Source organism: Pleurodeles waltl, chromosome 7 (genome assembly GCF_031143425.1).
Source record: "Pleurodeles waltl isolate 20211129_DDA chromosome 7, aPleWal1.hap1.20221129, whole genome shotgun sequence".
In the NCBI taxonomy this organism is placed as follows: Eukaryota; Metazoa; Chordata; class Amphibia; order Caudata; family Salamandridae; genus Pleurodeles; species Pleurodeles waltl.
In genome coordinates this window covers 102,643,820-102,671,769 of record NC_090446.1, presented here as the reverse complement: position 1 = coordinate 102,671,769, position 27,950 = coordinate 102,643,820, and the positions used below count along the sequence as shown (strand labels likewise).

At 45.0% G+C, this 27,950-nt stretch overlaps 1 protein-coding gene across 1 annotated transcript in view; it reads right to left on the bottom strand.

Moving 5' to 3' along the window:
* Positions 1–27,950, bottom strand: part of SLCO4A1 (solute carrier organic anion transporter family member 4A1) — a 414,240-nt gene that overhangs the window by 72,015 nt on the left and 314,275 nt on the right. Inside the window, exon 10 of the mRNA XM_069243161.1 lies at positions 12,664–12,728. Within this exon, the coding sequence (XP_069099262.1) occupies positions 12,664–12,728 (65 nt within the window). The remainder of the gene's footprint in view (positions 1–12,663; positions 12,729–27,950) is intronic.

The window sequence follows — 27,950 nt, the reverse complement described above, 5'->3', positions numbered from 1 at the left end:
TTATTAACCTCCCTTTTCTGTCCTTAGGAGTCTTTTGAGAAAAGGTGTGACATACCTTGCAATCCTTAGATGTATGCTCCAGGTGAAGAAAATAGATAACCTCTTTATGAGGCTCATCAGACTGTAACCTCTTTTTACCACATGTGCCACATAGCCTGAAGATTCCTTTTTTGGTTGTGTCTGACATTGTAGAGCAGATAGAGCCTGGAAAAGCAGAGATAAATAGTGACCTGAAGAGAAATCTTCTAAAAAATTTGTAAACTGTCGAACAAGCTGAGCAGAGCTCAGGGATACTTCCATCACACGACGTATGGTAAAAAAATCTGGGGGACTGGAGCCTCTGTGGTGAAGGTTCTAAAGGAACCAAAGGGTGCTGTCGCCTGATTTGCTGGACTTTGATTCTTTTTAAATTATGTTAATAATCTGTTAAAGTTAAGGCCTTAAACACTGACCTCTATGTAAGTTCTTTCTCTACTGCTATCTATGGAACCGTGAGACTCCCACTTCGATGACAGGGAAAGATTCAAGCATGTGAATCTATGAAAGATCCAATACTGGAGAATTACTATCACCTAATGAATTATCTTCTGTTTCCTTAAGATTCCACCTTTCTGCTCTGATTAGCATACTAATCTCTCTCAAGAGCTACCTCCCCAAATCCAGTAGAAACAGGCGTTTTGTGTTCTTTTTTCTCACTTCTCATGATCCCTTTTGCCATTGTTGAGGTCTTGATAGTGAGCACCTCTATTTCTGTGTTTAGCAACCTGTCCTCTCAGGGAGGAGATTGGTGGATTCTAGGCTAGAGATTGTATCGGCATGGAATCATTTAGTTAATCTTAGACACTGCTAATTACCCTGTCCATCTTAGGCTGACTCAAGCTGAACCTCATGTATGAGGTTCAAGAAGGTGAAGCTGGTCAGGGTTGGATTCGGAACCTGACAAGATGTTGCATTGCATTTAGGGATAGAAAGACTTTCCTGGTTCAGGACCAAGAGTTGTTTCCTGTGTAAGACTAAAAAAAGGTGGACTGGAATGCAGTCCAAAGTGATTGCTATCAGCTGAGAATAAATCACTTATTTCAGCCACCACTTTGTTTTCTCAGTGGGAAGCTCTGCGGGTATAGAGCCACTCCTCACTGCCAACCAAAATGCCTGCTTGCCCCTCAGAAGAAAATTAGTTACTTACCTGTAACTTTAGTTTTCCAGTATTGGAATCTTTCATAGATTCACATGCTTGAATCATTTCCCGTCGTCGAGATGGGAGCCCCGGTACATTTGACTAAGTAGTGTTGACATAGATATAACCTAAGGGCCCTAGGCTTCTTAATTTAACAGTCTATCAGAGTAATTTTAAGAAAAAGGATCAAACTTGAGCATCCACCAATCAGAAGACACCACCCTCTAGAACCCTCTGGAGAGAAGCGCCAGTACCTCAGATTTTCAGAACACAAGTGTGTGTAACATGACAAAAGAAAGAGAGGTGAAGGTGAGCTTCTCCGGGGAGGCGGGTGGGTCGCATGTGAATCTATGGAAGATTCCAATACTGGAGAACTAAAGTTACAGGTAAGTATCAAATTTTCTTACTCCAGTATTGGAACTTTCATAGATTCACAGGCTTGAATCAGAGTAGCGAGCTGTATCTGTGCACATTGAAACACTCTAGCCATCTAATCAAGATACACCCAGAAAACATGTTAATATACAGAAAATTTTCAAATCAAATTCTGTCTGTCCCCCCCCCCCCTTTTCATTTTTAATCAAATCACCGTAAGGATTGGATCTGAATCCGAAACTATTAGTCATGAACAATGTGCATACCTGACATCAGGATGGTGGGATGAAAGAGTTGGCTCACCTTCACTGGAACAGGTTCCTGAGGACTGCTTGACCCACCGCTACCTCTCCTTGAGATAGTGCTTCCAAGCAGTAATGTCTTGTAAACGTATGGCAGCTTTTCCACGTAGCTGCTCTACAAATGTCTTGCAGCGGTACCCCAGCAAATAGCGCTTATGAGGAAGAAACTGCCCGCGTAGAATGTACACAGACAGATAAATGCAGTGGCTTGCCTGCTGCCTGATGGCAGAATTGAATTGCTGAGGAGATCCACCTAGCTATGCTCTGTTTGGAGAGCGGTTGATCTCGCCTGGGTGCACTGTAAGCCACAAACAGCTGATTGGACCTGCAAAAAGATATTGGGGGTCATTACAATCCTTGTTTTGGCGGATTTCACCACCAGGAGGCTGGCGGTGAAGTCCCTGGTATTACACCGCGGTTGCACTGCTGGGACCGGCACTTTAGTCCCGGCAGGAGTAATCCTCCAGGGCAGCGGTGTTTGCAGCCCTGCCTAGGGGATTATGAGTCCCCCTCCCGCCAGCCTTTTAATGGCGGTTTGCACTGCCATGAAAAGGCTGGCGGAAAGGGGAGTCACGGGGCCCCTGGGGGCCCCTGCACTGCCCATGCCACTGGCATGGGCAGTGCAGGGGACCCCTGCCACTGCCCCATGCAGCTTTTCACTGTCTGATATGCAGACAGTGAAAAGCGCGACGGGTGCAACTGCACCCGTCGACACGGCCGCAACACCGCCGGTTCCAACCAGGTTTCTGCCCGCCGGCCCAGCGGGGATCTCCTGATGGCCGCGGCAGAGTGCGGCCGCATTGGCGGCCGCCCAGCGGTCAGACCTTGGCGGGCGGCCCAAGGTCATAATGACTCCAGTAGTCCTGTCCAAATAGAATTTAACACATCTTTTAATGTCTAAAGAGTGCAAAACTCTCTCCGCAGGAGTTGACGGATCTGGAAAAAATGTTTTGAAAACTAAGGGCTCATTCAGATGAAAATCCGAAGGGACCTTTGGGATAAAATGCGGGTCAGTGCACAAGATTAGTCTGTCCTGTTTGATCTGTAAAGACGGCTCTTGAATGGAAAAAGCTTGTATCTCACTGACTCGTCTGGATGATTTGAGGGCCACAAGTAAGGCAACTTTACAGGAGAGGAATTTCAGAGAAGCTCGATGAATCGGCTCAAACGGGTGCTTCATTAGTTGCGCAAGAACAATATTCAGATTCCATGAGGGAGGAGGAGGTCTGAATGGAGGAAAGACTCTGAAAAGTCCGTTCAGAAATCGTTTCATCAATCTAGAGGAATATAACAAAGGTGAAGAGTCTGAATGCCTGCACGATGCAATTGCTGCCAGGTGCACCTTTATAGAGGAATGTGCAAGTCCTGATTGCACTAAATGCAGTAAATAAGGCAATATTTGTGCCGGCGATGAGGAGAGAGGATCAATTTGCTGTTGGTGACTCACAAACAAAACCTTTTCCACTTACAAGAGTAAGCCCTATTGGTGCTAACTGTTCTGGCCTTGCACAGAATGTCTCTGCACTCCTGTGGAATATTTAAATGTGCAAATTCCCTGTGCTCAGGAGCCATGCTGATAATTGCATCAACTGAGGATCCGGATACAATATCTGCCCTCTGTTCATTGTCAGCAAGTCCGAAGCTGGTTTCAGTGGGATGTGAGGCTTCACTGACAGAAGAAGAAGCTCTGCAAACCAATGTTGTCAAGGGCAGTACGGAGCTATTAATATTAAGAGTGCACAGTTCTCTCTTCATCGTTGTCAGGACTCTCGGGATCAATGGTATTGGAGGAAAAGAGTATGCAAAGATTCCTGACCAAGCTATGGAAAACTCATTCCCCCATGATCCCTTTTGGTGATGCCAGCTTGCGAAGTATTGTCATTTGGTGTGCAACCCACTGGCGAATGGGTCGAATTTGGGCGTTCCCCACTGTGAAAAAATGTGGTCGACTGTGGACTGGTCTAGTTCCCATTCGTGACAGATCGACTTTTGCCTGCTGAGCGAGTCCGCTATCTTGTTCTGTATACCTGGAAGGTGCACCGCTGTGAGCCTGATGCCTTGCTGCGACGCTCAGTTCCATATTCTTTGAGCTTCCCTGGAGAGGGTAAGAGATCTTGTGCCTCACTTTTTGCTGAGGTAATGCATCGTAGTGGTGTTGTCTGTTCTTATTACCACCTCTGATCCGGCAATCTTTGGGAGAAAAGCCTGTAAAGCCAGATAAACTTATTTGAGCTCCAGCAGATTGATGTGCATTGTCCTCAACTCTAGTGGCTACTTACCACTTACTCGTAGATCTTGCAAAACAGCTCCCCAACATTCCAGGGAGGCGTCTGTGGTGATAGTCCACAGTGCTGGACGATGGAGAAACGATAGACCGACAGACAGATGATGTTTCTGAGATCACCATACCAGAGCTTTGACTATTGCTGGGGTTATATTTATCTGATCTTCGAAGTTTCCTGACATCTGGAGCCATTGTAGATTGAGCTGCTCTTGCAGAGGCCGCATCTTGTGCCTGCAGAGAGGAACTAGAGGTATGCATGATGACATCATGCCCAGTAAAGTTTTGAAGAGGCGAACTGAAATGTAGTCCCTTCTCTGAATCAACTTTGCTGGAACTAACATCTTTTGTTGTCTCTGCACAGTGGGACATGCCATGGTGGATTGAGTGTCCAGTTTTGCTCCTAAAAAGGTGATTTTGTGTGATGGTAGGGGTTTGGACTTCTCCATGTTGAGGGTCAGGCCTAAGCTGTTGAGTAAGGAAATGCACTTTCTTGTTGACCTGCGCGCTCCTACGTAGGTGTTTGCCTTTATCAGCTAATCGCCTAGATATGGGAATACCTGATGTCTTCTTCTCCTGAGAAAGGCAGCAATTGGCCTAGGCACTTAGTAAATATCCTGGGAGCTGACTTTAGGACAAAAGGGAGGACACAAAATTTAAAATGGCTTCCGGCTTCCATGAATCTCAGGTATTGTCTGTGGGTTGGGTGAATGGGGATGTGGAAATATGCATCTTTTAGGTCTAGTGTAGACATAAAATCTCCCTGGTACAATCGCAGAAGGGCATCCTGTAGGCTTATCATATGCAAGGACTGTTTTTTCAAGTAGGCGTTTAATTCTCTGAGGTCGAGGATCGGTCTCCAGCCCTTCCACTTTTTGCAAATGAGAAAGAATCTGGAATAAAAACCGCTTCCTCGCTGTGATGGAGGTACACTCTCTATTGCTCCTTTGAAGAGCATTTTGTTGATCTCCCTTTTGAGTTGTTCTAGATACTTCGATGAAGTTCTGCGAGGAGGATTGGGAGGAGGCATTTGGACAAACTCTAAAGTGTGGCCCTGTTTCACTAATAGTAAGACCCACTTGTGTGATGTTATGACTTGCCATGGTTTGAAAAAGAGGGATATCTTTCTTCCTAGAACTAGAGGAGGAGGGTCGGATGCAGGCGGAGCCTTGGGTGTATCAGGCTCGGTGAGCTGAGTCTTTAGCAGGGCGAGTTGAGCGTCCCCTAGAGGCAGATCTGCCATAAGCCGTCTGTGGTGGTTGCCTTTGTGTGTAGTATTGACGGAACTGTTGAGAGGAGGAAGGATACGTCGAGTATCTGTATTGCTGGTAGCCTCCCCTATATGAAGGCATTCCAAGTCCTCTCGTGGCTAGAAAGGAAGGTTTCTGAAACTGGAGAGTTCCCAACGATTTTGCTGTATCAGAGTCAGATTTAATAGATTGCACAGCCTCATCAATATGTTTTCCAAACAATGCCTGGCCATCGAAAGGAAGATCTAAAACTTTAGTCTGGACCTCAGGACGGAAGGATGTAGCTTTTAACCAGCCTTGCCTCCGAAAGACTGCCGCAACTGCAAGCTGACGAAACGCAGTTGTGTCTATATCCATAGAACAGTCTATCATTTCCGCTGACGTACTCTCTCCCTCATGTAATGTCTTCTTCGCCTCTGTCTTAACATCCTCCGGCAACTGGTCAATATTCGGGGCAATGTCAGCTCATAGTTGTCTGTCATATCTGGCTAACAGCGCCAGGGAGTTAGCCGCTCTTATAACGAGGCTAGCCATTGACGAGAACCTCTTTCCAATATTGACCAACCGTCTACACTCTTTGTCCGGAGGTGCTCAAATTGGAGCAGAGGGATTTTTGGTCCTTCCCTGTGACTTCTGAGCAACCACTGAATCTGGATGAGGGTGACAAGTTAGATAGACATGCTGGGGCATCCTCTGGTGCTTTGTACTTTTTGCCTAGTCAGGGAAGCACCGCCGTGATGGTAGCAGGGTTGTGCATGACTTTCAACCCATCTTCCCATAAGAAGTTGACTAATGGTATGGAACGTACAGATTTCTGGAACGGCTCCTTAAAATAATTTAAGAAGCAATCTGTTTCCCTGGACAGCATTGGCAGAGCAAACCGTTTAGCCGCTCTCTCCAAGAGATTATGGAACCCCCCGATGTCACCTGGAGGGGAATCCACCTTCAGCTGAGAAGGAGAAGGGGAAGCAGGAATAATATATTCATCCCACTCCGACGGAGTGTCAAGGAGCTCCCCTTCTTTTTGATCACCTTCCTAAACATCAGTGTCCTGCGGTATGGTCATATCAGGCGTGGCCACATTCGCTAGTGGCAAAGAGGTTGGCCTCTGACGTGGAGTGGTAACCCTTGAAACGGGCGATGAAGGAGGTTGTTGTTGTCTCTGTTCCTGAGGTGGAAAATGCTTACTGTAATCAGACAGCATTGCTCTGAGATCAGATAGCAAAGAGCTTGGTATGTATGCCTCCTCCTGGTATGCTTGATCCCCTACATAGTACTTGTTAGAAATGGGGTTTTTGGTTGGCAGACAGGTTACCCCCTGTCCAAGCAAAAGCCCTCACTCTAGTCAGGGTAAGTCACACACAATCCAAGATTATCCTGTGCCCACCCTCTGGTAGCTTGGCACGAGCAGTCAGGCTTAACTTAGAAGGCAATGTGTAAAGTATTTGTGCAATAAATCATACAATACCACCATATAGCACCACAAAAATACACCACACAGTGTTTAGAAAATATATAATATTTATCAGGATAATTGTAGGTCAAAAAGAATAAAGTTGCAATGGGAAATTGTAGAGATATCACTAAAAAGTGATATAAAGTGTCTTAAGTCTTTAGAATAGAAACAAAGTCTCTTTCAAGCACAAGTACCTGGTTTAGCGTGGAAAAATCTCCTCAGAGGGCCACAAGAGAAGAGGTGCGTGGAAAAAGGGTGTGTGCGTCGATTTCTCCCCAGCACACACGGACTTGCGTCGTTATTTTCCACGCGGGGAAGTCGGCGTCGTTTTCCGGCACGTGGACAGTCTCTTTCTGTGGATCGCGGGGATTACCAGATGTCCCGGGTCTGTGCGTGGATTTTCCTGCTTGTTCTCCGGCTGCGCGTCGGTCTGCGGGGCTGCGCGTCGAAATTACGATCTCACGGCAGGCGTCGCGTCGATTTCTCCTCTAGACTTCGATCTGCGGGGCTGCGCGTTGAAATTACGATCTTACGGCAGGCGTCGCGTCGATTTCTCTTCTAGAGGTCGGGCGGCGTTGTCCTTGCGAGGCCGTGCGTCGGATCTTCGATCGTCCCCAGAGCGTCGCGTCGATCAGCGTCAGAGTGCGGCGTTTTTCTCGCCGCGAATCAAGCTGTGCGTCGAAATTTTCGGCGCACGGAGCGTCCAAGTAAAAGAGAGAAGTCTTTTTGGCCCTGAGACTTCAAGGAACAGGAGGCAAGCTCTATCCAAGTCCTTGGAGAGCACTTTCACAGCCAGACAAGAGTTCAGCAAGGCAGCAGGGCAACAGCAAGGCAGCAGTCCTTTGTAGAAAGCAGACAGGTGAGTCCTTTGAGCAGCCAGGCAGTTCTTCTTGACAGGATGTAGTTTCTGGTTCAGGTTTCTTCTCCAGCAAGTGTCTGATGAGGTAGGGCAGAGGCCCTGTTTTATACCCAAATGTGCCTTTGAAGTGGGGGAGACTTCAAAGAGTGGCTAAGAAGTGCACCAGGTCCCCTTTCAGTTCAATCCTGTCTGCCAGGGTCCCAGTAGGGGGTGTGGCAGTCCTTTGTGTGAGAGCAGGCCCTCCACCCTCCCAGCCCAGGAAGACCCATTCAAAATGCAGATGTATGCAAGTGAGGCTGAGTACCCTGTGTTTGGGGTGTGTCTGAGTGAATGCACAAGGAGCTGTCAACCTAGCCCAGCCAGACGTGGATTGTAAGGCACAGAAGGATTTAAGTGCAAAGAAATGCTCACTTTCTAAAAGTGGCATTTCTAGAATAGTAATATTAAATCCGACTTCACCAGTCAGCAGGATTTTGTATTACCATTCTGGCCATACTAAATATGACCTTCCTGCTCCTTTCAGATCAGCAGCTGCCACTTCAACAGTGTATGAGGGCAGCCCCAATGTTAGCCTATGAAGGGAGCAGGCCTCACAGTAGTGTGAAAACGAATTTAGGAGTTTTACACTACCAGGACATATAACTACACAGGTACATGTCCTGCCTTTTACCTACACAGCACCCTGCTCTAGGGGTTACCTAGGGCACACGTTAAGGGTGACTTATATGTAGAAAAAGGGGAGTTCTAGGCTTGGCAAGTACTTTTAAATGCCAAGTCGAGGTGGCAGTGAAACTGCACACACAGGCCTTGCAATGGCAGGCCTGAGACAAGGAAAAGGGGCTACTTAAGTGGGTGGCACAACCAGTGCTGCTAGCCCACTAGTAGCATTTAATTTACCAGCCCTATGCACATAAAGTGCACCTTACTAGGGACTTATAAGTAAATTAATAGTCCAATCAGGTATGATTCAAGGTTACCATGTTTTAAGGGAGAGAGCATATGCACTTTAGCACTGGTTAGCAGTGGTAAAGTGCGCAGAGTCTAAAAACCAGCAAAAAATGAGGTCAGAAAAAGAAAAGGAGGAAGGCAAAAAGTTTGGGGATGACCCTGTCAAAAAGCCAGGTCCAACAGTACTGCAGGTCATAGGTCTCGCCACACTTATCATCATCCTCTTGATATTTCACATTTAACTGTGAGGGGCTATGTGCTGTTCCAAATAGTCCCTCTTCGTCTGAATCTTCATCCCCCTCCAGCACATGTACTGGCATGAGAGGGTTTACCTTACTAGGTGAAGTATGCTTTGGGGTAAGTTCTTCCTGGCTTTTGTGCTGTTTTTTCCTCATCAACGGTGTCGTCGACGGCGCAGAGATGTCCTTCATCAATGGTGGAGTCGTCAACGACGAACGCATACAAATCTTAATCGTCGACAGCCTTACTGAAGACTCTACAAGTCGACGAGGTCGTCGACGAAGATTACGGCAATGCAGACACCTTTGTCACTGCGTTGACGATGATGACGTGCAGATCCTCGTCAACTACGATGTTGTCGACGCTGTCCTCATCTACGGTGGAATACTCATTGTCGACAATGTCGTCGTCAAAACTTCCGTCGGCGCTGAAAAGGTGGAAGTCGTCGTCGACGGTGAAAAGACACTCACCGACGTCGTCAACGACGACGATGAGACTATCGTTGCCGGTACAGTCTTTCCTCCAGGAGCAGAAGATTGCCTTTTGAAAGGAGCAAACACAGATGGAGGTACAGAAGATTACTTTTTGTGCCTTTCAGAGTTGCTGGCATTACCTCCTTCCCCTTTTTTGGAGGATCCATGAGGTGAAGTGGAGGGGCTGTGGCCCTTGTAGGACCCTAAGGTGGTCTTTTTGGGGCTTTTCTTGATTGCTCTGAAGAAGATCTTGAATGTGATTTAGCCATTTTTGATGACTTTTTAGACAATGCTGAGGAGTCATCACTATCTGACTCAGAGAGTTTTTGCAGCCATAACAACAATCTGCCTACTCTATCTGTCAGAGTCTTAGAAGAAAAGGTACGACAAACCTTACAGTCCTTAGCTGAGTGGTCTGAATAGAGGCAGTATATGCAGTCCTGATGAGGGCCTTCAGAGTGTAGTCTCTTTTTGCCACAGGTCTTGCAGGCTCTGAATAAACCCTTCTGTTCCTTGTCAGACATGCTGTAGGGCTTACCCACAATCATTCAAAACAAGTTTAGCAGAAGAAAATCAGCTTAAAGATAATCCAAAAGTATGAAGAAAGAGAAGAGCTCTAGGGAGACCCCCTAGCATGACGCGCAGTAGAAAATCTGAGGTACCGGAGCTTCTCTCAGGAGGGTTCTAAAGGGTGGTGTCTTCTGATTGGTAGATGCTCAAGTTTGATCCTTTTTCTTAAAATTACTCTGATAGACTGTTAAATTAAGAGGCATAGGGCCCTTAGGTTATATCTATGACAACACTACTTAGTTAAATGTACCGGGGGCTCCCATCTCAACGACAGGGAATGATTCAAGCATGTGTATATATGAAACTTCCAATACTGGAGTAAGAGCTGCAATTTCAGAGGAGGCAGATATAGGACATGTGCTCAAACTGCACCCCACTAATGAAGTCAAACAAAGCTGAAACAGTTCTTGGGTTGTGTTTGTTCTCGTTCAGATGGAATATATCCTGGCAATTTGAGCTGCACTGTTCCTATTGTGGTTGGCCCAAGGCAGTTTTGCCTAAGGTTACTCTGTTTCTGGAGTGGTATGGTGGACAAAAAACTATAGAATGGAATGTGGCCTACAGTGCTAAAGCAAGCATTCCATCCATCAATTTTCTGTTTTTGTCACTAAGATGCCATAGGTGTGATGGTTATGCCCAGACATGAGTCCTCTGCTCACAGTGCTGCAGAACTCAAGCTGCACTACACTGACCAGGCTCACAAGACTTGAAAACGGTTTGAGTTTGTTTTTTTCCATTCAGAAAGCTGGAAAGTTTCTGGCCTGACTCTTTCCACTTGGGCACGACCCATGCTGATTTGTATGGGTTGGACTACAATACTGAGCAATATTATTACTAATAGCTAATTTTATTCACACATAGCAGTCATGGAAACCAAATATTCTTTAAAAAACAATTTGGAAGAGATTAAAACCATGATGTAGGCCTCTTTCCCTGTGTGGAGTTGAAGTCGACCCTCCCCATCAATTGTATCTATGTATAGAGATTGGAGAAATTGAATATTTATACATTTTAGCGTAGCCCACATTACATGACTTAATTGTCTCTAGGCACTAGTAGGATATTGAGAGATGATTTAGACATGGTGGGGTAGATATCAGAATAAATAAGTTGTCTGTTGTATTTTGATTGCAGAGAGACTGATGGTGTTACACAAATATTGAAGCAGGCTGTTCCACAGGCAACATTCAGTCGCTGAGAAGCACTTACCTTTTGGGAATTACAGTTATTTTGAGGGATCACAAGGATTTTGCGGTTATGAGAGCAGAGTTGCCAGGACTGCATGTATATCTTGAATTTGAGTTTCCTGTACAGCCGCTTGTTTCCAGTTGACTAATAAGCCCTTCCTGCAAGATCAAGAGCACATTCTACACAAGAAAAGATGGCTACTGCTGCATGCTTAAGAAATGTTCCTTTAGTTGACATATGTAAGGCAGCTACATGGAAGCTGCTCACACTTTAACTAGACATTCTTGTGCCATGTCTCCAGGATTCAAGGGTCTGCTATTTTTAAACATGATAATCCCGGGTCGGAAACATCTGACTACCCAGACTGGACTGAAGCAATGTCCTCACAGGGATACCACTCAGGGTCACTTGTACTGAGGGACTAAGTGCTGATATCCCACATTTTCACTCTAGACATCTTACCTCCAAATTACTCAAACCTCCAAACATTTTGCTGCTGTTTTGTATTGCGATTAAGCAATAGAAGTTCACTGCTATTTTACATCTAAACAGGATACCAAGGCATTGCCCTCAGCAAGAACACATTACAGTGGTTCCAAAGCAGTCCAAAGAAATGGACTGGGAAAACTGGCTTTGGCTGACTGTACAGGAATCACTAGGGTATCAAGGAATTCCCTATTGCTGCAAGGAATAGCAGCTCTTGCAGACTTCCATGCATAATATTCTGAAATCCTTACAAATACTTTTAGTCCATATGTTTCTACTCATTATCAACCACTGAGAATTCAGAACCAATAGCAGGATCAGAAACTGGGCATACACTGGCTCTGTTCCGTGTGTGTAGCTGAGCATCATCTTTTGCACTTACATTTTAACCCCCAACCTAAGTGCACAGTAACAGGTGCTACTGTTGACGTAAGACTAACAATTATTTTTTCCGAATACATTTTGGTAGGCATAGTTGCATGTTTGTAAGTCTGTCAATTTGTTTGCAAGATACTTTTTTAGGCACACGTCTCTTGAGGCAGAGCATTACACACAGTGCTTCCAGTTCTCAGAGTGGGAAAACGTAATTCTTCGGCAAGGAGGACTTAGTACTGTTTACCAAACCAAGGGGCATATTTATAGTCCCCTAGTGCCATTTTAACATCAATATTTCGGACGTTAATGTGGCCCAACGAGTCCGAAATCCTCGTGCCGTATTTTCAGAGAGTGGTGCAATGCATGCATTGCTCCACTCTGTGACCCTTTGCGCTACATTATGCCTGAGACCCTGAGAAGAATAGAGGTGAAGGAGACACTCTGAGATTCATAGCCATTACCACAAATATACAGATATGCTCCTGTATGCTTCAGTAAGCAATAATTCATTAAGCCCCCATGTAGTCAAAAAACTCTGGGTGAGGGCTATGGCAAATGCTGATATTACTAAATAATTCCTAAAATGTGATGTTGTATTTAGAAAATGCAATAATTTTACCCAGAATATAACAACACAGACACCCTACTAGATAGATGTGAGTTTTACGTAAGCTGACACTTACCAAAAGTTCTAACAACAATCCACTGGATCCCTAATGCAAAGGAGCGCTGCCTGTCTGAGACACACCTGGAAAATAAAATAATTTCATAGGTGTCAGAGGTAAGATTCAAGAGGCAACATACAATTGCTGCAAAAAGCTGACGTTTTCCTGCTGCCACATGCTTTCCATCTGTAATCTTTTAAAAAAAAATATTATTTCAAATTCAATACAGGAAGTACAATCATCGTTAAAAAGTACTAGAGATCATGCAATAAATAGAAAGGTTGCATAGATACATTCCGAAAAAGAGGGGTCAGTATTGTACATCATAATTATTGCTTTGTGCATGACAGTGCAAAAATATAGCCCAAAATTCGAGAACAGTAGCACAGCAGTGCATCCTGGTCATAGAAATAAAATAGAGAGTGGAAACAAGAGAACCGTTGATAAACAGAGAGGAACAGTTATGAAGCAAAAGATAATGTAGTTTAAAACAAGAACAGTAAATGACCATGTATACGCAAAGTAGCTATTTGGTTGTTTCTTCAGCAGGGCTTTCAGGATTAGCAACTTTGCGACGGAGAAGACAAGCCCTACAGAGTGCTCAAATGTCCCTAGGTCTAGAAGTATGAGCCCGCTTCAAGGTGTAGGTTTCTATACGATAACTGCAAGTTGCCACATCGCCTTACTAACCAGTGCAACTGAGTACTTGAATCCTACCCCAACTCATAGCTACTCTACGCTTGGCTAACAAGAGAAACATTGCAGTCAAAGGGCACACGTCCTGTGGGAATGCCCTTCACAAACCCCAATAATGGCATGCGTCGGGCAGGTCCCAAAGACTTCCATGCCATTTCTTCTACAACCCGGAGAACCTCCTGCTAGTACTTAGAAACAGGAGGACATTCGCACACCAGATGGAGAAACCTAGCATTGCCTCACCTGCATCAGAGACATCTATGGGAACAAAACAAATCTATCCTGTGCTGTCACAATGGGTACAATATGCCCGGTAGAGGTATTTATAATGCAATAGCTTGTGCCTGTATACCAGTTTGTGTGCAACAATATATCCATTGAAGCTTTGAACCTCGGTCAGGGATTCTTTCAGCTCTTTGTCCAAAGCCACTCTGGCTGAGCCAGACTGACTCCTGCTTTGTTATATGTGCACCTAGAGCCTAGATACTCATCCGGTGGCATCAGTGGCAGTAAGTTACATCAATGGGGGAAAGGGAGATGGTTTATTTTGAAAAGCCAGTAAATTATCCATTACAGTATTATGAAATCTAGTGTAAATAAAAATATCAAGCGTGGTGGCATCTCCACTGGAGTGGAATCGCTTCAAAGTCATAGATTTCCCATCTAGATACAGATGGCCCATTTTCATTATAGCCATCTTCTGCAAGGTATTTTGCGCAGTGTGTTCGGCCATAAGTGGCAGCAAACAGTTGGATACCAACGTAAGGGCCGAGGAGTACAAGCATTTCCCCCCGAATCTGCGATAAAGTGATCTCCACGGCCAGCAGGGAGCATTGATTATTTTAATGTCCCTTTATGGATTGGGAAGAGCAAATGGTATAAGCCAGGGTTCTGCAAAGTCGGTCCTGGAGAGCCGGGTCCATGCCAGATTTTTAGCATCTCCTCATTTAGAATAATGTAGATTTCTGAAACATCTTTTGGCTAAATGTGGATATGCTAAAAATCTAGCATGGACCCGGCTCTCCAGGACCGACTTTGCAGACCCCTGGTATGAGCGAAGCCAAAGGGATTCCATTAGTTTGATTCTGTTCGGGAATGAGGTAAGCGATGTGGGCATCGGAGTTACACCAACATTTTGCAAAGTGGCATTGGGCCACTAGCTGTAGACTTCTGGGTCTGGCACCTCGAACCCTCCTCTCGCTTGTGGGAGAACAAATAAGTCCCAGTCAATCCTTACTGGGCTAATCGTCGAGACCAGTTTGACCAGAATGGTCGGAAGTTATAAAAAAGGTCTGCTGAGAGGTATGGGAGGATTTCTGAATAGGTATAATAATACAGTTCTATCATTTTTAAACAGTGTGGTTTACAAAGGTCATACAATATGAATCACAAACATGGACAACCTGCACACAAAATGAACTACATGCAAACCACAATCTACCTGTAAATATGAGTCTCAACCTGTGGGCAGATGGTACGAATGCACCACTTCTGCCAGCCCTCCTCAAAGTACTTTCCAAGGCATGCAAGAATGCATCCTTTAATTCGGAAGGACACATTATAACAAAGTATCAGTGTGGGATGTTGAAAGGTGTTTCTTCAAGTTGTTTTTCAGGTTACAAATGGGAAGTCTGTACAATATTAAAGTTGCTTTGAGGAAAAAAGGGACTGGTAACATCCATCTAGTTTCACTGTTGCAAGGAAAAACAGCTTTAAAATTTCTCATGAGTAAAGCGTGGGTCCATTTTCAGAACCAAGTAGTACTCGTAACAAAATACTGCCAGTTTACAGGGAAAAAATGTTACAGGGGTGAAAACGAAGGAAAACCAAGAAACTCTGTTAATTAGAGATAGTCCAATCATTAGGATATACACAAGGCTTCATTTTCAAATTAAAAAGTGTAAATACCCCTACTACAAAGCCAAGCTTCTTGCCTTTCTTGATATGTGCACAAACTGCACACTTCATTGGCGTGCTTGGTGCCATAACAGAATCTAGACGAGAGAGTAAACTGACCTCGGCGTGGGAGTGCCAAGGTACTCAGGGGTTTTTGGACTAAGACTGTACCAATAAAGCCGGTTACTATTTGTCCTGAAGTCTGCCCCTTCAGCCCTTGACCCTCAGGATGCCAAAGGTGAGCAGTGCAAAGCTTACTCAGGAAGATGGTGTGGGGGTAGAGTCAAAGAAATCAACAAACCACAAACAAATATATCACTGAATGTCATGCTAGTGCTTAGACTTTGGAAAAGAAAACGACTTGACTCTAAATTACACAATGTAAAACTGCAAATAAGTGGAACAAAAGTAGCTAGTCACAATGGTTTTGAATGATGTACACAAGTGTAGCCTGAGCTACTCTTGTGGGACAACCTCACAAGGTGCTCATGTGCCACAACCTCTCCCCCTCGGGTTGTCTTTGGGGATCCCCCTGATAACGTATTACAGGGTTTGAACAAGTTGTTTCAGTGTGTGAATGGTGCGGTCCCTACTGCTCCCAGTTGCCTTTTTTCAAGGTGTTTGAATCTGGCTTCCTCACCTGTGCCTGTAGACCTTTGGCAGACAGTATCTTCTGCCTTGTCATACTGGATCGGGCACAGGCCCGCCGTGCTGCTCTGCTTCCTTGATGAAGTCGGTGCTGCTGCAGGATGTGGCTTTGCGGTGCAGTTGTCTCATCCCAGCCCAACACTCTGGCGTGCAGATACCAGGTGAGCGGCGCAGTGCCAGCACCAGTCGTGGAGGCAGCTAGGTAGTGATACTCATGCCTAGCAGCTCTTGTTGCCTGTGATTCTTCCTTGGGCTCAGACACAAACCCATTACCCAAACAGAAGGCGAGTATGTAGTTCCTGATATTGGCGCCTCCATCACAGCACTTTTGTTTATCGTGGGTGTGGCCCGCAAAGAGTCGGCTGGTTTTTTACAGTCCCTTACGACTTCGTGACAGTCTGGTCATTTCTTATAGTGCATTGTTGTTTTAGGCACATGCACCTGCAGTGGAAGCTTAACTTCCAGATATCCAATGTCCATGGAGGCATGCAGTCGGTCACGCTGTAGTGGCTCTTCCGGAAGTCCAGGGCTTCACCTTGCAGAGTGACGCTAGCTTCTCCCTGTTACACAAGTTACTTCTTTGTCTCAGCCCGACTAAGCTCCATCACAGCCTCACCTTTTTGACAGCCATCTCCCTCATGCATAGACACCTCTCATGTATCTCCTGAGCAGATGGTCAGCTTTATCACCTTCAAAATACAGCCCAGACATTGTCTCTTGGCAGTAGAGAGTGACGTGACTCAGGGGAGTTGGTTGTGGATATCCTAACCTGGAAGCACAGGGTTTCTTGTTCCCACTGGGATGTGAACCCTGGAAACCATTGGAGAAATATTGGTACACTGTCTGAAAATTTCTGGCCTAACTTTACACCAAAGTTGCAACTGGAGTTTGTGTATTTCAACTGTGAATAATGACCCTGGTCCTGAGCAGTTCTGCCCTTTTGCTTGGGCGGTGGGATTGGTGGGAATAGCCATTTAGAGAAAAACGGGTCAGGAAAGGGAAGGAGGAGCTTCTTAATTTCCAAATGACCCTGTATCTCCTTTCCTTAAAACTCCCTCAGTTTGAGAAACTACAAAGCAAACCTGGAATCTTCTGAGAGGAAGCCGTGCAATTCACATCCATAGTATGGCTCTCTAGTTCTCCATCGTAGGAACCACTTCAATCCAGCAACACACAATGGAAACCAGTGTAGCAGCAGCTGCATGTGTCATGAATAAAGATGCTCTTTATGCATCCTTTACACTCACAAGTAAGATAAACACAGGTGACATCCATGTCACACAGGTTGAAGGACCCAACTGCAGGATACTGACAGGCCTAATTAGAAAACGTGGGAAACGCCAGTAGGCCTTCACCTCTACTAGGAAGTCTGTAAAAAGAGCAGTCCTGCTTCTAGAATCATATCACTGACACCACTGTCAGTCCTCTGCAGCCCAGTTAGTCATTGGTAGCCACAGGTGCATATGGGATCCCCAACAACGTTGCAACTAGCAGAGATGTTTGATTGTTGTGTGGGCTGAGCTAAGGGTAAAAAAATACAGCTTGCTATAGTGACTGTGAGGCATGGCTGCACTCTCTCCAGAGTTATACAAGGGACCTTTCTCTGTACAAACTCTCAAGCATGTTGTCTTAGAGAGATCCGATATATTCTCTAGAGCCAACGTCGAAATATTCTAGTCTAGTGGGTCATCACCTACACCTTTTTTTCTGACATTCCCATGGACGTTACGAGATCTGCGTACATCTCAGGCTGGCACAAAATCAGTGAAAAGTACAATGCAAGACTCAACCACATCAGTATGTTGGCATAATTGTACATGTGTCTTCAGTCATAAACACAATCCAGGACCAGGAGCATTCCAAGTGAGGAGAGGCTGACATGTTAAGAGTTTGAAGGGGAAAAACAGCTTCAAAATAAAGCAATCTCACCAAAGATTTGTAACTTTTCTTTTTTTGGATCCCTTTTTTCGGTGCATAATTTTTATATTGAAAAGACTGCCGAAGAAAGAGCTTACATATTTGAAATAGTAGAAGAATAAAGTTGAAGATGTTCTGAGCCCAGGATATTTCAAAGAAAGTCTCCAGTCTCACATAGGAATCAAGGAAATGACGCATTACAAATGCAAAGTCAAGTGGCTGCCTTACAGGTCACCTGAACAACTATGAAAAAGATGCTCTAGCCATTCTACCAGTGATTCAATTAACTATAATGTGTTCAATGGAAGCCTTATTTACTGCTCCATAACAAACCTTACAAACACACAGGTTTTACTTGCACAGCGTCTACTTAAAATCCGTGCAACTGGCAAAGACATTTGTGTTGGGGATTAGCAGATATCAGCTAAGCAAGTACACTAACATACTCATTACATAATCTCACTTCTACAAGTTCCTCTCTTCTTTGAGTCTACCTGAACTTTATTGTATTTAACATGATTTCTATTTGAACCTTAAACCATCATGCCCTGCTTGCCAACAAAAGTGAAGGGGGGCATGTCAGATCTCATTCTATAAAAGATAACTATGTTGGTGAACTAAAAGTATAGGCAAGTATTTGTTTTCTTCTCCATAATTGCATAATTCCTAGAATGACTTGGATTAGGACTAAAAAAGCTGTACCCAATTTAAGCAAACCGGTTTCAAGACGTCACCTGTTCCATGCACGATTCAGCTCTGGAAGAAAGTAAGGCTACGCAAACAACTGCACTGACCTTCAAGAGTGCACTCTTCAGATCTACTCTTCCAAGTTAGCACAATTTAAGCACTGCTGTGTTTGTCTTTAGAAAGTAGAATCTTAGATACCTCTTGATTTTGAGCGAGTTTAACAGCCTGTCAGCTGCAGTAGTTGGCTGTGCAAAGAAAGTGGTACAATGCTTAGCTGACATATGACATGAAGAAAGTACTTTGAGAACAAATATTAGCTTAATTGTAAGGGATATCTTGTCCTTTTAAAAGTATAAAAAGCTCTAAAATGGAAAAGAACTTGCTTTGTGCTTAATTCTCTGAGTTCGGTGCTAGCAAGCAAGAAAGCTGTTTTTTTCATGATGGGCTTGAAAGTATTTCACATTACTGCTGACAGCACAATCGTTAACTTCATTGGTAGACAGGCAATTTGTGTAGGTAGAAAAAAGATAATTGATTTTGTGTCCTCAAGTATTTCACATTACTGCTGACGGCACAATAGTTAACTTCCACAGTAGACAGGCAATTTGTGTAGGTAGAAAAAAGATAATTGATTTTGTATCCTCAAGTATCTTTAAAAGGCAGCCAGAAGTACTGTTGTATCAGTGAGTATTTAAGTCTAAATGTGGGCAAATGATGAGAATATGGCAGAAATTGAAATAAAAACATGGATATTAGCTCCAGGATCTGATCCATGCCTGATTTAGAACTTGTCGGCCAGGTTACTCCGTCAAAGTGGTGACGGATGTCCCGTCCGCCGAAATCTAAATCCCATTATATCCAATGGGATTTAGAATTCAGCGGGCGGGACATCCACCACCGTTGTGCCGTAATAACCCATCTGCCAAGTTCTAAACCAGGCCCATAGTATCTATTGTTATGTATGGCTCAGGTAGAGTGCCACAAGCGTGAATAATTGGATTCAAATCCATTAACTCACTGCTATGATATAGCAACAGTTATTAACAAAATATGTTATCCACTGCTGCTGTGTCATAAAGGAATTTCAGGCTGCTCAGGTTAGTTCTCTCAGAGCATGTCAGAGCAGTGGTGGAACCCACAGCACAGCCTCCGGAGAGGTCACAGAGAGGGCGGTCATGGGGGCCAGGTATTTTTTAAAATATTTTGAACATGGAAGACGGCCCATGCTATGGCTTACCCATTACCCCCCCCCCCCCCCCACGCACTAGTTCAAATCAGGGGCAGATGATTGTGGAGGCCATACATATCATAAAATTAGAGGTGGGTAAAAAGTGAATTACGGTTAGATAATTCACTTTCGGATTCTGAGTGACATTATAGACAACGCAAGCTTTGTTCTCATTGTTTATTTTATGTCACTTAAAGCCCCTCAGTGGAAGGTGTCCCTTTAACTCACTATTACTCATCTGTAATTCTAGATTATTTACATATTTTCACAGAGGAAAAAGACGTCCTGGACACTACCAGTACATGGCAGGTTCAGAGAGCCATACTCTATTCCTGAACAGACAGGCTGTCAATTGTAGGGACTATGCCTTTTGTTGCAGAAATTGCCATCTGTCCCCGGATAAAATATGAAGGTGAGGTTTAAAGTAATTCAGTTTTTGTACTGATATCACCTACAGTTCCGAGAACCAGTGTTGTCTGGCTTAGGGTAGCGTTATATGAATCATTGTCCATGGCTCGTACTCTCATTTTGCAGAAGACCTGGGCAGTCAGTACAAACTGGAAGAAAGGAGCAAATAAGAATTTTCTCAAAAATAACTCACAGTGAGATCACAAGCATCTCCCTCTGCTGGACACCAAGGTAACCTTGGTATTCAGATCTGTGGTCAACAGATTCAACTATGGGTTTTTCCAGTACCGGAATATCAGGGACAATTACTTGCTGTCAATTTCCCATTTATATTGCAGGTTTGTTGGAAGGCTGTGCAATGATGCAGAAGCTTGTGACTTGTGGTACGTGCTTGGCTATAATATCGACACTGAATCGCAGAGCCCAGCATTACGGATGTTGAATTTCCATCAATTGATCTTGTTCCTCCTAGCTTAGGATGCACTACAAGATCATCATATTGTGCTTGTGAACCAAACCTGAGAGCTTTTCACCTATGCGAGGAATGGCATGAGTGAGTGAATGACAATCCTGGGTCTTAACACCTTGATTTACAGCCTAGATTTTGTTTAGGACCACACACTGCTGATGTGTACATCCAGCATTTGACCCATTCCGATAGGGAAGCATTCATTGTGAGGAATATATTGTTAAGGTTAGGAGTTAGTGATTGTCATGAGAATATCTTGTAACTGTTAAACAACCAGTTAATCACTTTTTCAGATGGTGAAGTGACCCTGAGAAAGCCACCAAAATGTCGGTCAACTAGCTGTCACAGCATGCTTAGTTTCTTTTGGATTGGTCTCATGGGGAGAAGGCAGCATAAGATGCAGAAATGCAGCGAGGCATGAAGCTTAGGAGTGCCTTTTTTAAGCTTTCTTGAGACTGATTTGCAGAAACCAGCAGTATTAGTTTTGTGCCGCCTTGAAGCTGAAGGTTAAACTTTCCATTCTAGGATGGTAATCCTGGCACTCAGAAAGATAATGCATGTCTAAGAATGCAGAATGAACTCTTTCTTTCACATTGAGAGCTAGATCCAATATTGCAGTCAGGCAGTGGACTGTGTTAATTGGTATGCCTGACTGCATGCGGCGCTCTAATGATCAAAAGTCTGAGATACAAGTACACTGTCAGACCACGCCTCCTGACGTAAGCTGCCACTAGTACCATGTTGTAGGAAGTTGGCTCTGTATGTGCTATTTCAAAGTAAGGAATAGCATGCACAGAGTCCAAGGTTTCCCTTAGAGGTAAGATAGTGGCAAAAAGAGATAATACTAATGCTCTATTTTGTGGTAGTGTGGTCGAGCAGTAGGCTTATCAAAGGAGTAGTGTTAAGCATTTGTTGTACATACACACAGGCAATAAATGAGGAACACACACTCAGAGACAAATCCAGCCAATATGTTTTGTTATAGAAAAATATATTTTCTTAGTTTATTTTAAGAACCACAGGTTCAAATTCTACATGTAATATCTCATTTGAAAGGTATTGCAGGTAAGTACTTTAGGAACTTTGAATCATTACATTAGCATGTATACTTTTTACATAAAACACAATAAGCTGTTTTAAAAGTGGACACAGTGCAATTTTCACAGTTCCTGGGGGAGGTAAAGTAATGAAAATGTCACTTACCCAGTGTACATCTGTTCGTGGCATCAGTCGCAGTAGATTCGCATGTTCTGCAATAGCTCGCCATCTGGTGTTGGGCCGGAGTGTTACAAGTTGTTTTTCTTCGAAGAAGTCTTTCGAGTCACGGGACCGAGTGACTCCTCCTTTTGTCTCCATTGCGCATGGGCGTCGACTCCATCTTCGATTGTTTTTCCCCGCAGAGGGTGAGGTAGGAGTTGAATTGTAGTAATAGTGCCCATGCAATGGAGTGACTAAGTATGCACCTATTTAAGGTTGAGATGATACATATAGAAATAATTGAAGGTAACTTCCAAACTGCTACAGGCTCCCGGGGAGGCGGGTGGGCACATGCGAATCTACTGCGACTGATGCCACGAACAGATGTACACTGGGTAAGTGACATTTTCAGTTCGATGGCATCTGTCGCTGTAGATACGCATGTTCTGCATAGACTAGTAAGCAGTTATTTCCCCAAAAGCGGTGGATCAGCCTGTAGGAGTGGAAGTAGTCTGAAATAATGTCCTTAATACGGCTTGACCTACTGTGGCTTGTTGTGCGGATAACACGTCTACACAGTAGTGCTTGGTGAATGTGTGAGGCGTAGACCATGTGGCTGCCTTACATATTTCTTGCATTGGGATGTTTCCTAGAAAGGCCATGGTAGCACCTTTCTTTCTGGTTGAGTGTGCCCTTGGTGTAATGGGCAGCTGTCGTTTAGCTTTAAGGTAGCAGATTTGGATGCATTTAACTATCCATCTGGCTATACCTTGTTTTGAAATTGGGTTTCCTGCGTGAGGTTTTTGAAATGCAATAAAGAGTTGTTTAGTCTTTCTGATGTTTTTTGTTCTGTCAATGTAATACATTAATGCTCTTTTGACATCTAATGTATGTAGTGCCCTTTCAGCTACGGTATCTGGCTGTGGAAAGAACACTGGAAGTTCCACTGTTTGATTTAGATGGAACGGTGAAATAACCTTTGGCAAAAATTTAGGATTGGTCCTTAGGACGACTTTATTTTTGTGTAGTTGTATAAAAGGTTCCTGTATAGTAAACGCCTGAATCTCGCTTACTCTTCTCAGGGAAGTAATGGCGATGAGAAATGCCACCTTCCAGGTTAGGAACTGTATGTCGCAGGAGTGCATGGGTTCAAAAGGTGGACCCATAAGTCTAGTTAGGACAACATTTAGGTTCCATGAAGGAACAGGTGGTGTTCTTGGTGGTATAATTCTCCTAAGGCCCTCCATGAATGCTTTAATGACTGGTATTTTATATAGGGAAGTTGAATAGGTAGTCTGCAGGTATGCAGATATTGCTGCAAGGTGAATCTTAATGGAAGAGAAAGCTAGGTTAGATTTTTGTAAGTGAAGCAAGTAACCCACTACATGTTCTGGAGTTGTGTGTAATGGTTGTATTTGATTAATATGGCAGTAGCAAACAAACCTCTTCCATTTACTTGCATAGCAGTGCCTGGTGGATGGCCTTCTTGCTTGTTTTATGACTTCCATACATTCTTGGGTAAGTTGTAAGTGCCCGAATTCTAGGATTTCAGGAGCCAGATTGCTAGATTCAGCGATGCTGGATCTGGGTGTCTGATCTTTTGGTTGTGCTGTGTCAACAGATCTGGCCTGTTGGGCAATTTGATGCAGGGTACCACTGATAGGTCTAGCAGCGTTGTGTACCAGGGTTGCCTTGCCCAAGTTGGTGCTATCAATATGAGTTTGAGTTTGCTTTGACTGAGTTTGTTTACCAGGTAAGGAAGGAGAGGGAGAGGAGGAAAAGCGTAAGCAAATATCCCTGACCAGTTCATCCATAGGGCATTGCCTTGGGATTGTTTGTGTGGGTACCTGGATGCGAAGTTTTGGCATTTTGCGTTCTCCCTTGTCGCAAACAAGTCTATCTGAGGTGTTCCCCAGAGTTTGAAATAAGTGTTCAGAATTTGGGGGTGAATTTCCCATTCGTGGACCTGTTGGTGATCTCGAGAGAGATTGTCTGCGAGTTGATTTTGTATCCCTGGTATAAACTGTGCAATTAGGCGAATTTGGTTGTGAATTGCCCAATGCCAAATTTTTTGTGCTAGCAGGCTTAACTGCGTGGAGTGCGTCCCTCCCTGCTTGTTTAGATAATACATTGTTGTCATGTTGTCTGTTTTGACGAGAATGTATTTGTGAACTATTATTGGTTGGAAAGCTTTTAGTGCTTGAAAAACTGCTAGAAGTTCTAGGTGATTGATATGCAGTTTTGTTTGATGTACGTTCCATTGTCCTTGTATGCTGTGTTGATCGAGGTGTGCTCCCCACCCTGTCATGGAAGCATCTGTTGTTATTACGTATTGTGGCACTGGGTCTTGGAAAGGCCGCCCCTTGTTTAAATTTATGTTGTTCCACCACAGAAGCGAGAGGTAAGTTTGGCGGTCTATTAACACCAGATCTAGAAGGTGACCCTGTGCTTGAGACCACTGTGATGCTAGGCATTGTTGTAAGGGCCTCATGTGCAGTCTTGCGTTTGGGACAATGGCTATGCATGATGACATCATGCCTAGGAGTTGTAATACCATCTTTGCCTGTATCTTTTGTGTTGGATACATGCGTTGTATGATGGTGTTGAAATTTTGAATTCTTTGTGGACTTGGAGTGGCTACTCCCTTTGATGTGTCTATTATGGCTCCCAGGTATTGTTGTACCTTGCGTGGCAGAATTTTGGATTTTGTGAAATTGACGGTGAACCCGAGTTTGAAGAGGGTTTGTATGATCTGATTTGTGTGATTTGAGCACTGTATGAACGAATGGGCCTTGATTAGCCAGTCGTCCAAATATGGGAACACATGTATTTGCTGCCTTCTTATGTGTGCAGCGACTACCGCTAGACATTTGGTAAAGACTCTTGGTGCGGTTGTTAATCCGAAAGGCAGTACCTTGAATTGGTAATGTATTCCTTTGAATACAAACCTTAGGTATTTCCTGTGAGATGGGTGTATTGGTATATGGAAATAAGCATCCTTGAGGTCTAAAGTTGCCATGTAGTCGTGTAGTTTTAGCAATGGCAATACTTCTTGTAGTGTGACCATGTGGAAGTGGTCTGATTTGATGAAAGTGTTCACTACTCTGAGGTCTAGGATTGGTCTCAGCGTTTTGTCCTTCTTTGGTATCAGAAAGTACAGTGAGTAAACTCCTGTGTTTATTTGTGTGTTTGGCACTAATTCGATTGCATTCTTTTGCAATAGTGCCTGCACTTCTATCTCGAGGAGATTGGAATGGTGTGTTGTTAAATTTTGTGCTTTTGGTGGTATGTTTGGAGGGAATTGTAGAAATTCTATGCAATAACCATGTTGGATAATTGCTAGAACCCAAGTGTCTGTAGTGATTTCCTCCCATGCTTTGTAATAATGACCTATTCTTCCCCCCACTGGTGTTGTGTGGAGGGGGTGAGTGACATGTGAGTTATTGTTTAGTAGTAGGGGTTTTGGGGCTTTGAAATCTCCCTCTATTTCTAGGGAATTGCCCTCCTCTATATTGTCCCCGAAAACCTCCTCTATACTGTCCCTGGTAAGTGGACGGTGTTGCTTGTGAGGTGCTGGCTTGTGTGCTTTGACCCCGAAACCCCCCTCGAAAGGGCGTTTTACGGAATGTGCTGTAATTCCCTCTGCTCTGCGGGGAGTAGAGTGCGCCCATGGCTTTGGCAGTGTCCGTATCTTTTTTGAGTTTCTCAATCGCTGTGTCCACTTCTGGACCGAACAGTTCTTTTTCATTAAAAGGCATATTGAGAACTGCTTGTTGAATCTCTGGTTTAAATCCAGACGTTCGGAGCCATGCATGCCGTCTGATAGTTACAGATGTATTAATTGTCCGTGCAGCTGTATCTGCAGCGTCCATGGAGGAACGTATCTGGTTGTTGGAGATGGTCTGTCCCTCCTCAACCACTTGTTTCGCCCTATTTTGGAAGTCCTTGGGCAGATGTTCAATGAGATGTTGCATCTCGTCCCAGTGGGCTCTGTCATAGCGCGCAAGTAGTGCCTGGGAGTTCGCGATGCGCCACTGGTTTGCAGCTTGTGCTGCGACTCTTTTACCAGCTGCATCGAACTTGCGGCTTTCTTTATCTGGGGGTGGTGCATCTCCAGATGTGTGAGAGTTGGCCCTTTTCCTAGCTGCTCCTACAACAACAGAGTCTGGTGGCAGCTGTGTAGTGATGAAAACCGGGTCCGTAGGAGGCGGCTTATACTTCTTTTCCACCCTTGGTGTGATTGCCCTACTTTTGACCGGCTCCTTAAATATGTCTTTTGCGTGCCGGAGCATACCAGGGAGCATAGGCAGGCTTTGGTAGGAGCTGTGGGTGGAGGAGAGTGTGTTGAACAAGAAATCATCCTCGACCTGTTCTGAGTGGAGGCTTACGTTATGAAATTGTGCTGCTCTAGCCACCACCTGAGAGTACGCGGTGCTGTCTTCTGGTGGAGATGGCTTTGTAGGGTAGGCCTCCGGGCTGTTATCTGACACTGGGGCGTCGTATAGGTCCCATGCGTCCTGATCTTGGTCACCCTGGCTCATGGTGGTGTGAGCTGGGGAGTGAGATGGAGTTTGTGCTGGTGAAACGTTAATCACGGGCGGAGGAGAGGGTGGTGGTGTAATTCTTTTAACCACTTTTGGTTGCGGTGCTTGTTCCGTCTGGAACTCCAACCTTCTCTTTCTCCTAATGGGGGGAAGGGTGCTTATTTTTCCTGTCCCCTGCTGAATGAAGATACGCTTTTGCGTATGGTCCACATCAGTTGCTTGTAGCTCTTCCTCAAACCTATGCTTTTGCATTTGGGAGGTTAGCGAGTGCTCTTCTGTATAAGAGCCTGAAGCTGGGTCGCTTGCAGTTTGTTTCGGCGTTGAAACTTTGTCTGCGTGTTTTTTCGGCTCCGAGGTGACTTTTTTCCTTTTCGGGGCCGAAACCTCTCGGCGTCGATCTGTTTCGGTGCCGCTGTCTCGGCGTCGAGCCGTGTCCACACCGGCATCTCGGTGTTGAGGCTTGTCTCCAGCACTTTCTCGGTCCCGAGAAGGCTGCGTGCCGGTGTCTCGACCGGAGTCGGACGATCTCGGCACTGTTTTGGCCTTTTTCGGTGCCGACGGTCGGTCACCGAATTTATGGGTCGAGCCATGGCCTGGTGGCAGTGGCGTCCCCTGGGCCTTGTAAATGTTTCTCTGTGTGGTTTTCGACGTCTTACTCACGGTTTGTGTATCGTCGAATCCTTCGGAGTCTGAGTCTTGGATCGAGAAGGTACCTTCTTCTTCCTGTTCCTCGAACTCCCGTTGGGCTGTCGGTGCGGACGCCATTTGAAGTCTTCTGGCTCGACGGTCTCGGAGTGTTTTTCGGGACCGGAACGCACGACAGGCCTCGCAGGTGTCTTCGCTGTGCTCAGGTGACAGGCACAGGTTGCAGACCAAGTGTTGGTCTGTGTAGGGGTATTTATTGTGGCATTTGGGGCAGAAACGAAACGGGGTCCGTTCCATCGGCGTTCTTCAGCACGCGGTCGGGCCGACCAGGCCCCGACGGAGGATCGAAAAACTACCCCGAAGGGCACCGGAGCTCTTCGATCTTCGATGCGGTGTGGAATCTAAGTACGCCGATCCCGAACGCAACAATACCGACGAAAATCTTCCGAAATTAGCTAATTTTCCGTTCCGAAACTCGGAGCGACAGGAACACGTCCGAACCCGATGGCGGAAAAAAAACAATCGAAGATGGAGTCGACGCCCATGCGCAATGGAGACAAAAGGAGGAGTCACTCGGTCCCGTGACTCGAAAGACTTCTTCGAAGAAAAACAACTTGTAACACTCCGGCCCAACACCAGATGGCGAGCTATTGCAGAACATGCGTATCTACAGCGACAGATGCCATCGAACTGTTAGTTTTAACAGGTAAGTAAGTCACTTACAGGTTTCAGTTTTGGGTCCAAGGTAGCCCACCGTTGGGGGTTCAGAGCAACCCCAAAGTTATCACACCAGCAGCTCAGGGCCGGTCAGGTGCAAAGGTCAAAGAGGTGCCCAAACCACATAGGCTATAATGGAGAGAAGGGGGTGCCCCGGTTCCAGTCTGCCAGCAGGTAAGTACCCGCGTCTTCGGAGGGCAGACCAGGGGGGTTTTGTAGGGCGGCGGGGGGGACACAAGTCAGCACAAAAAGT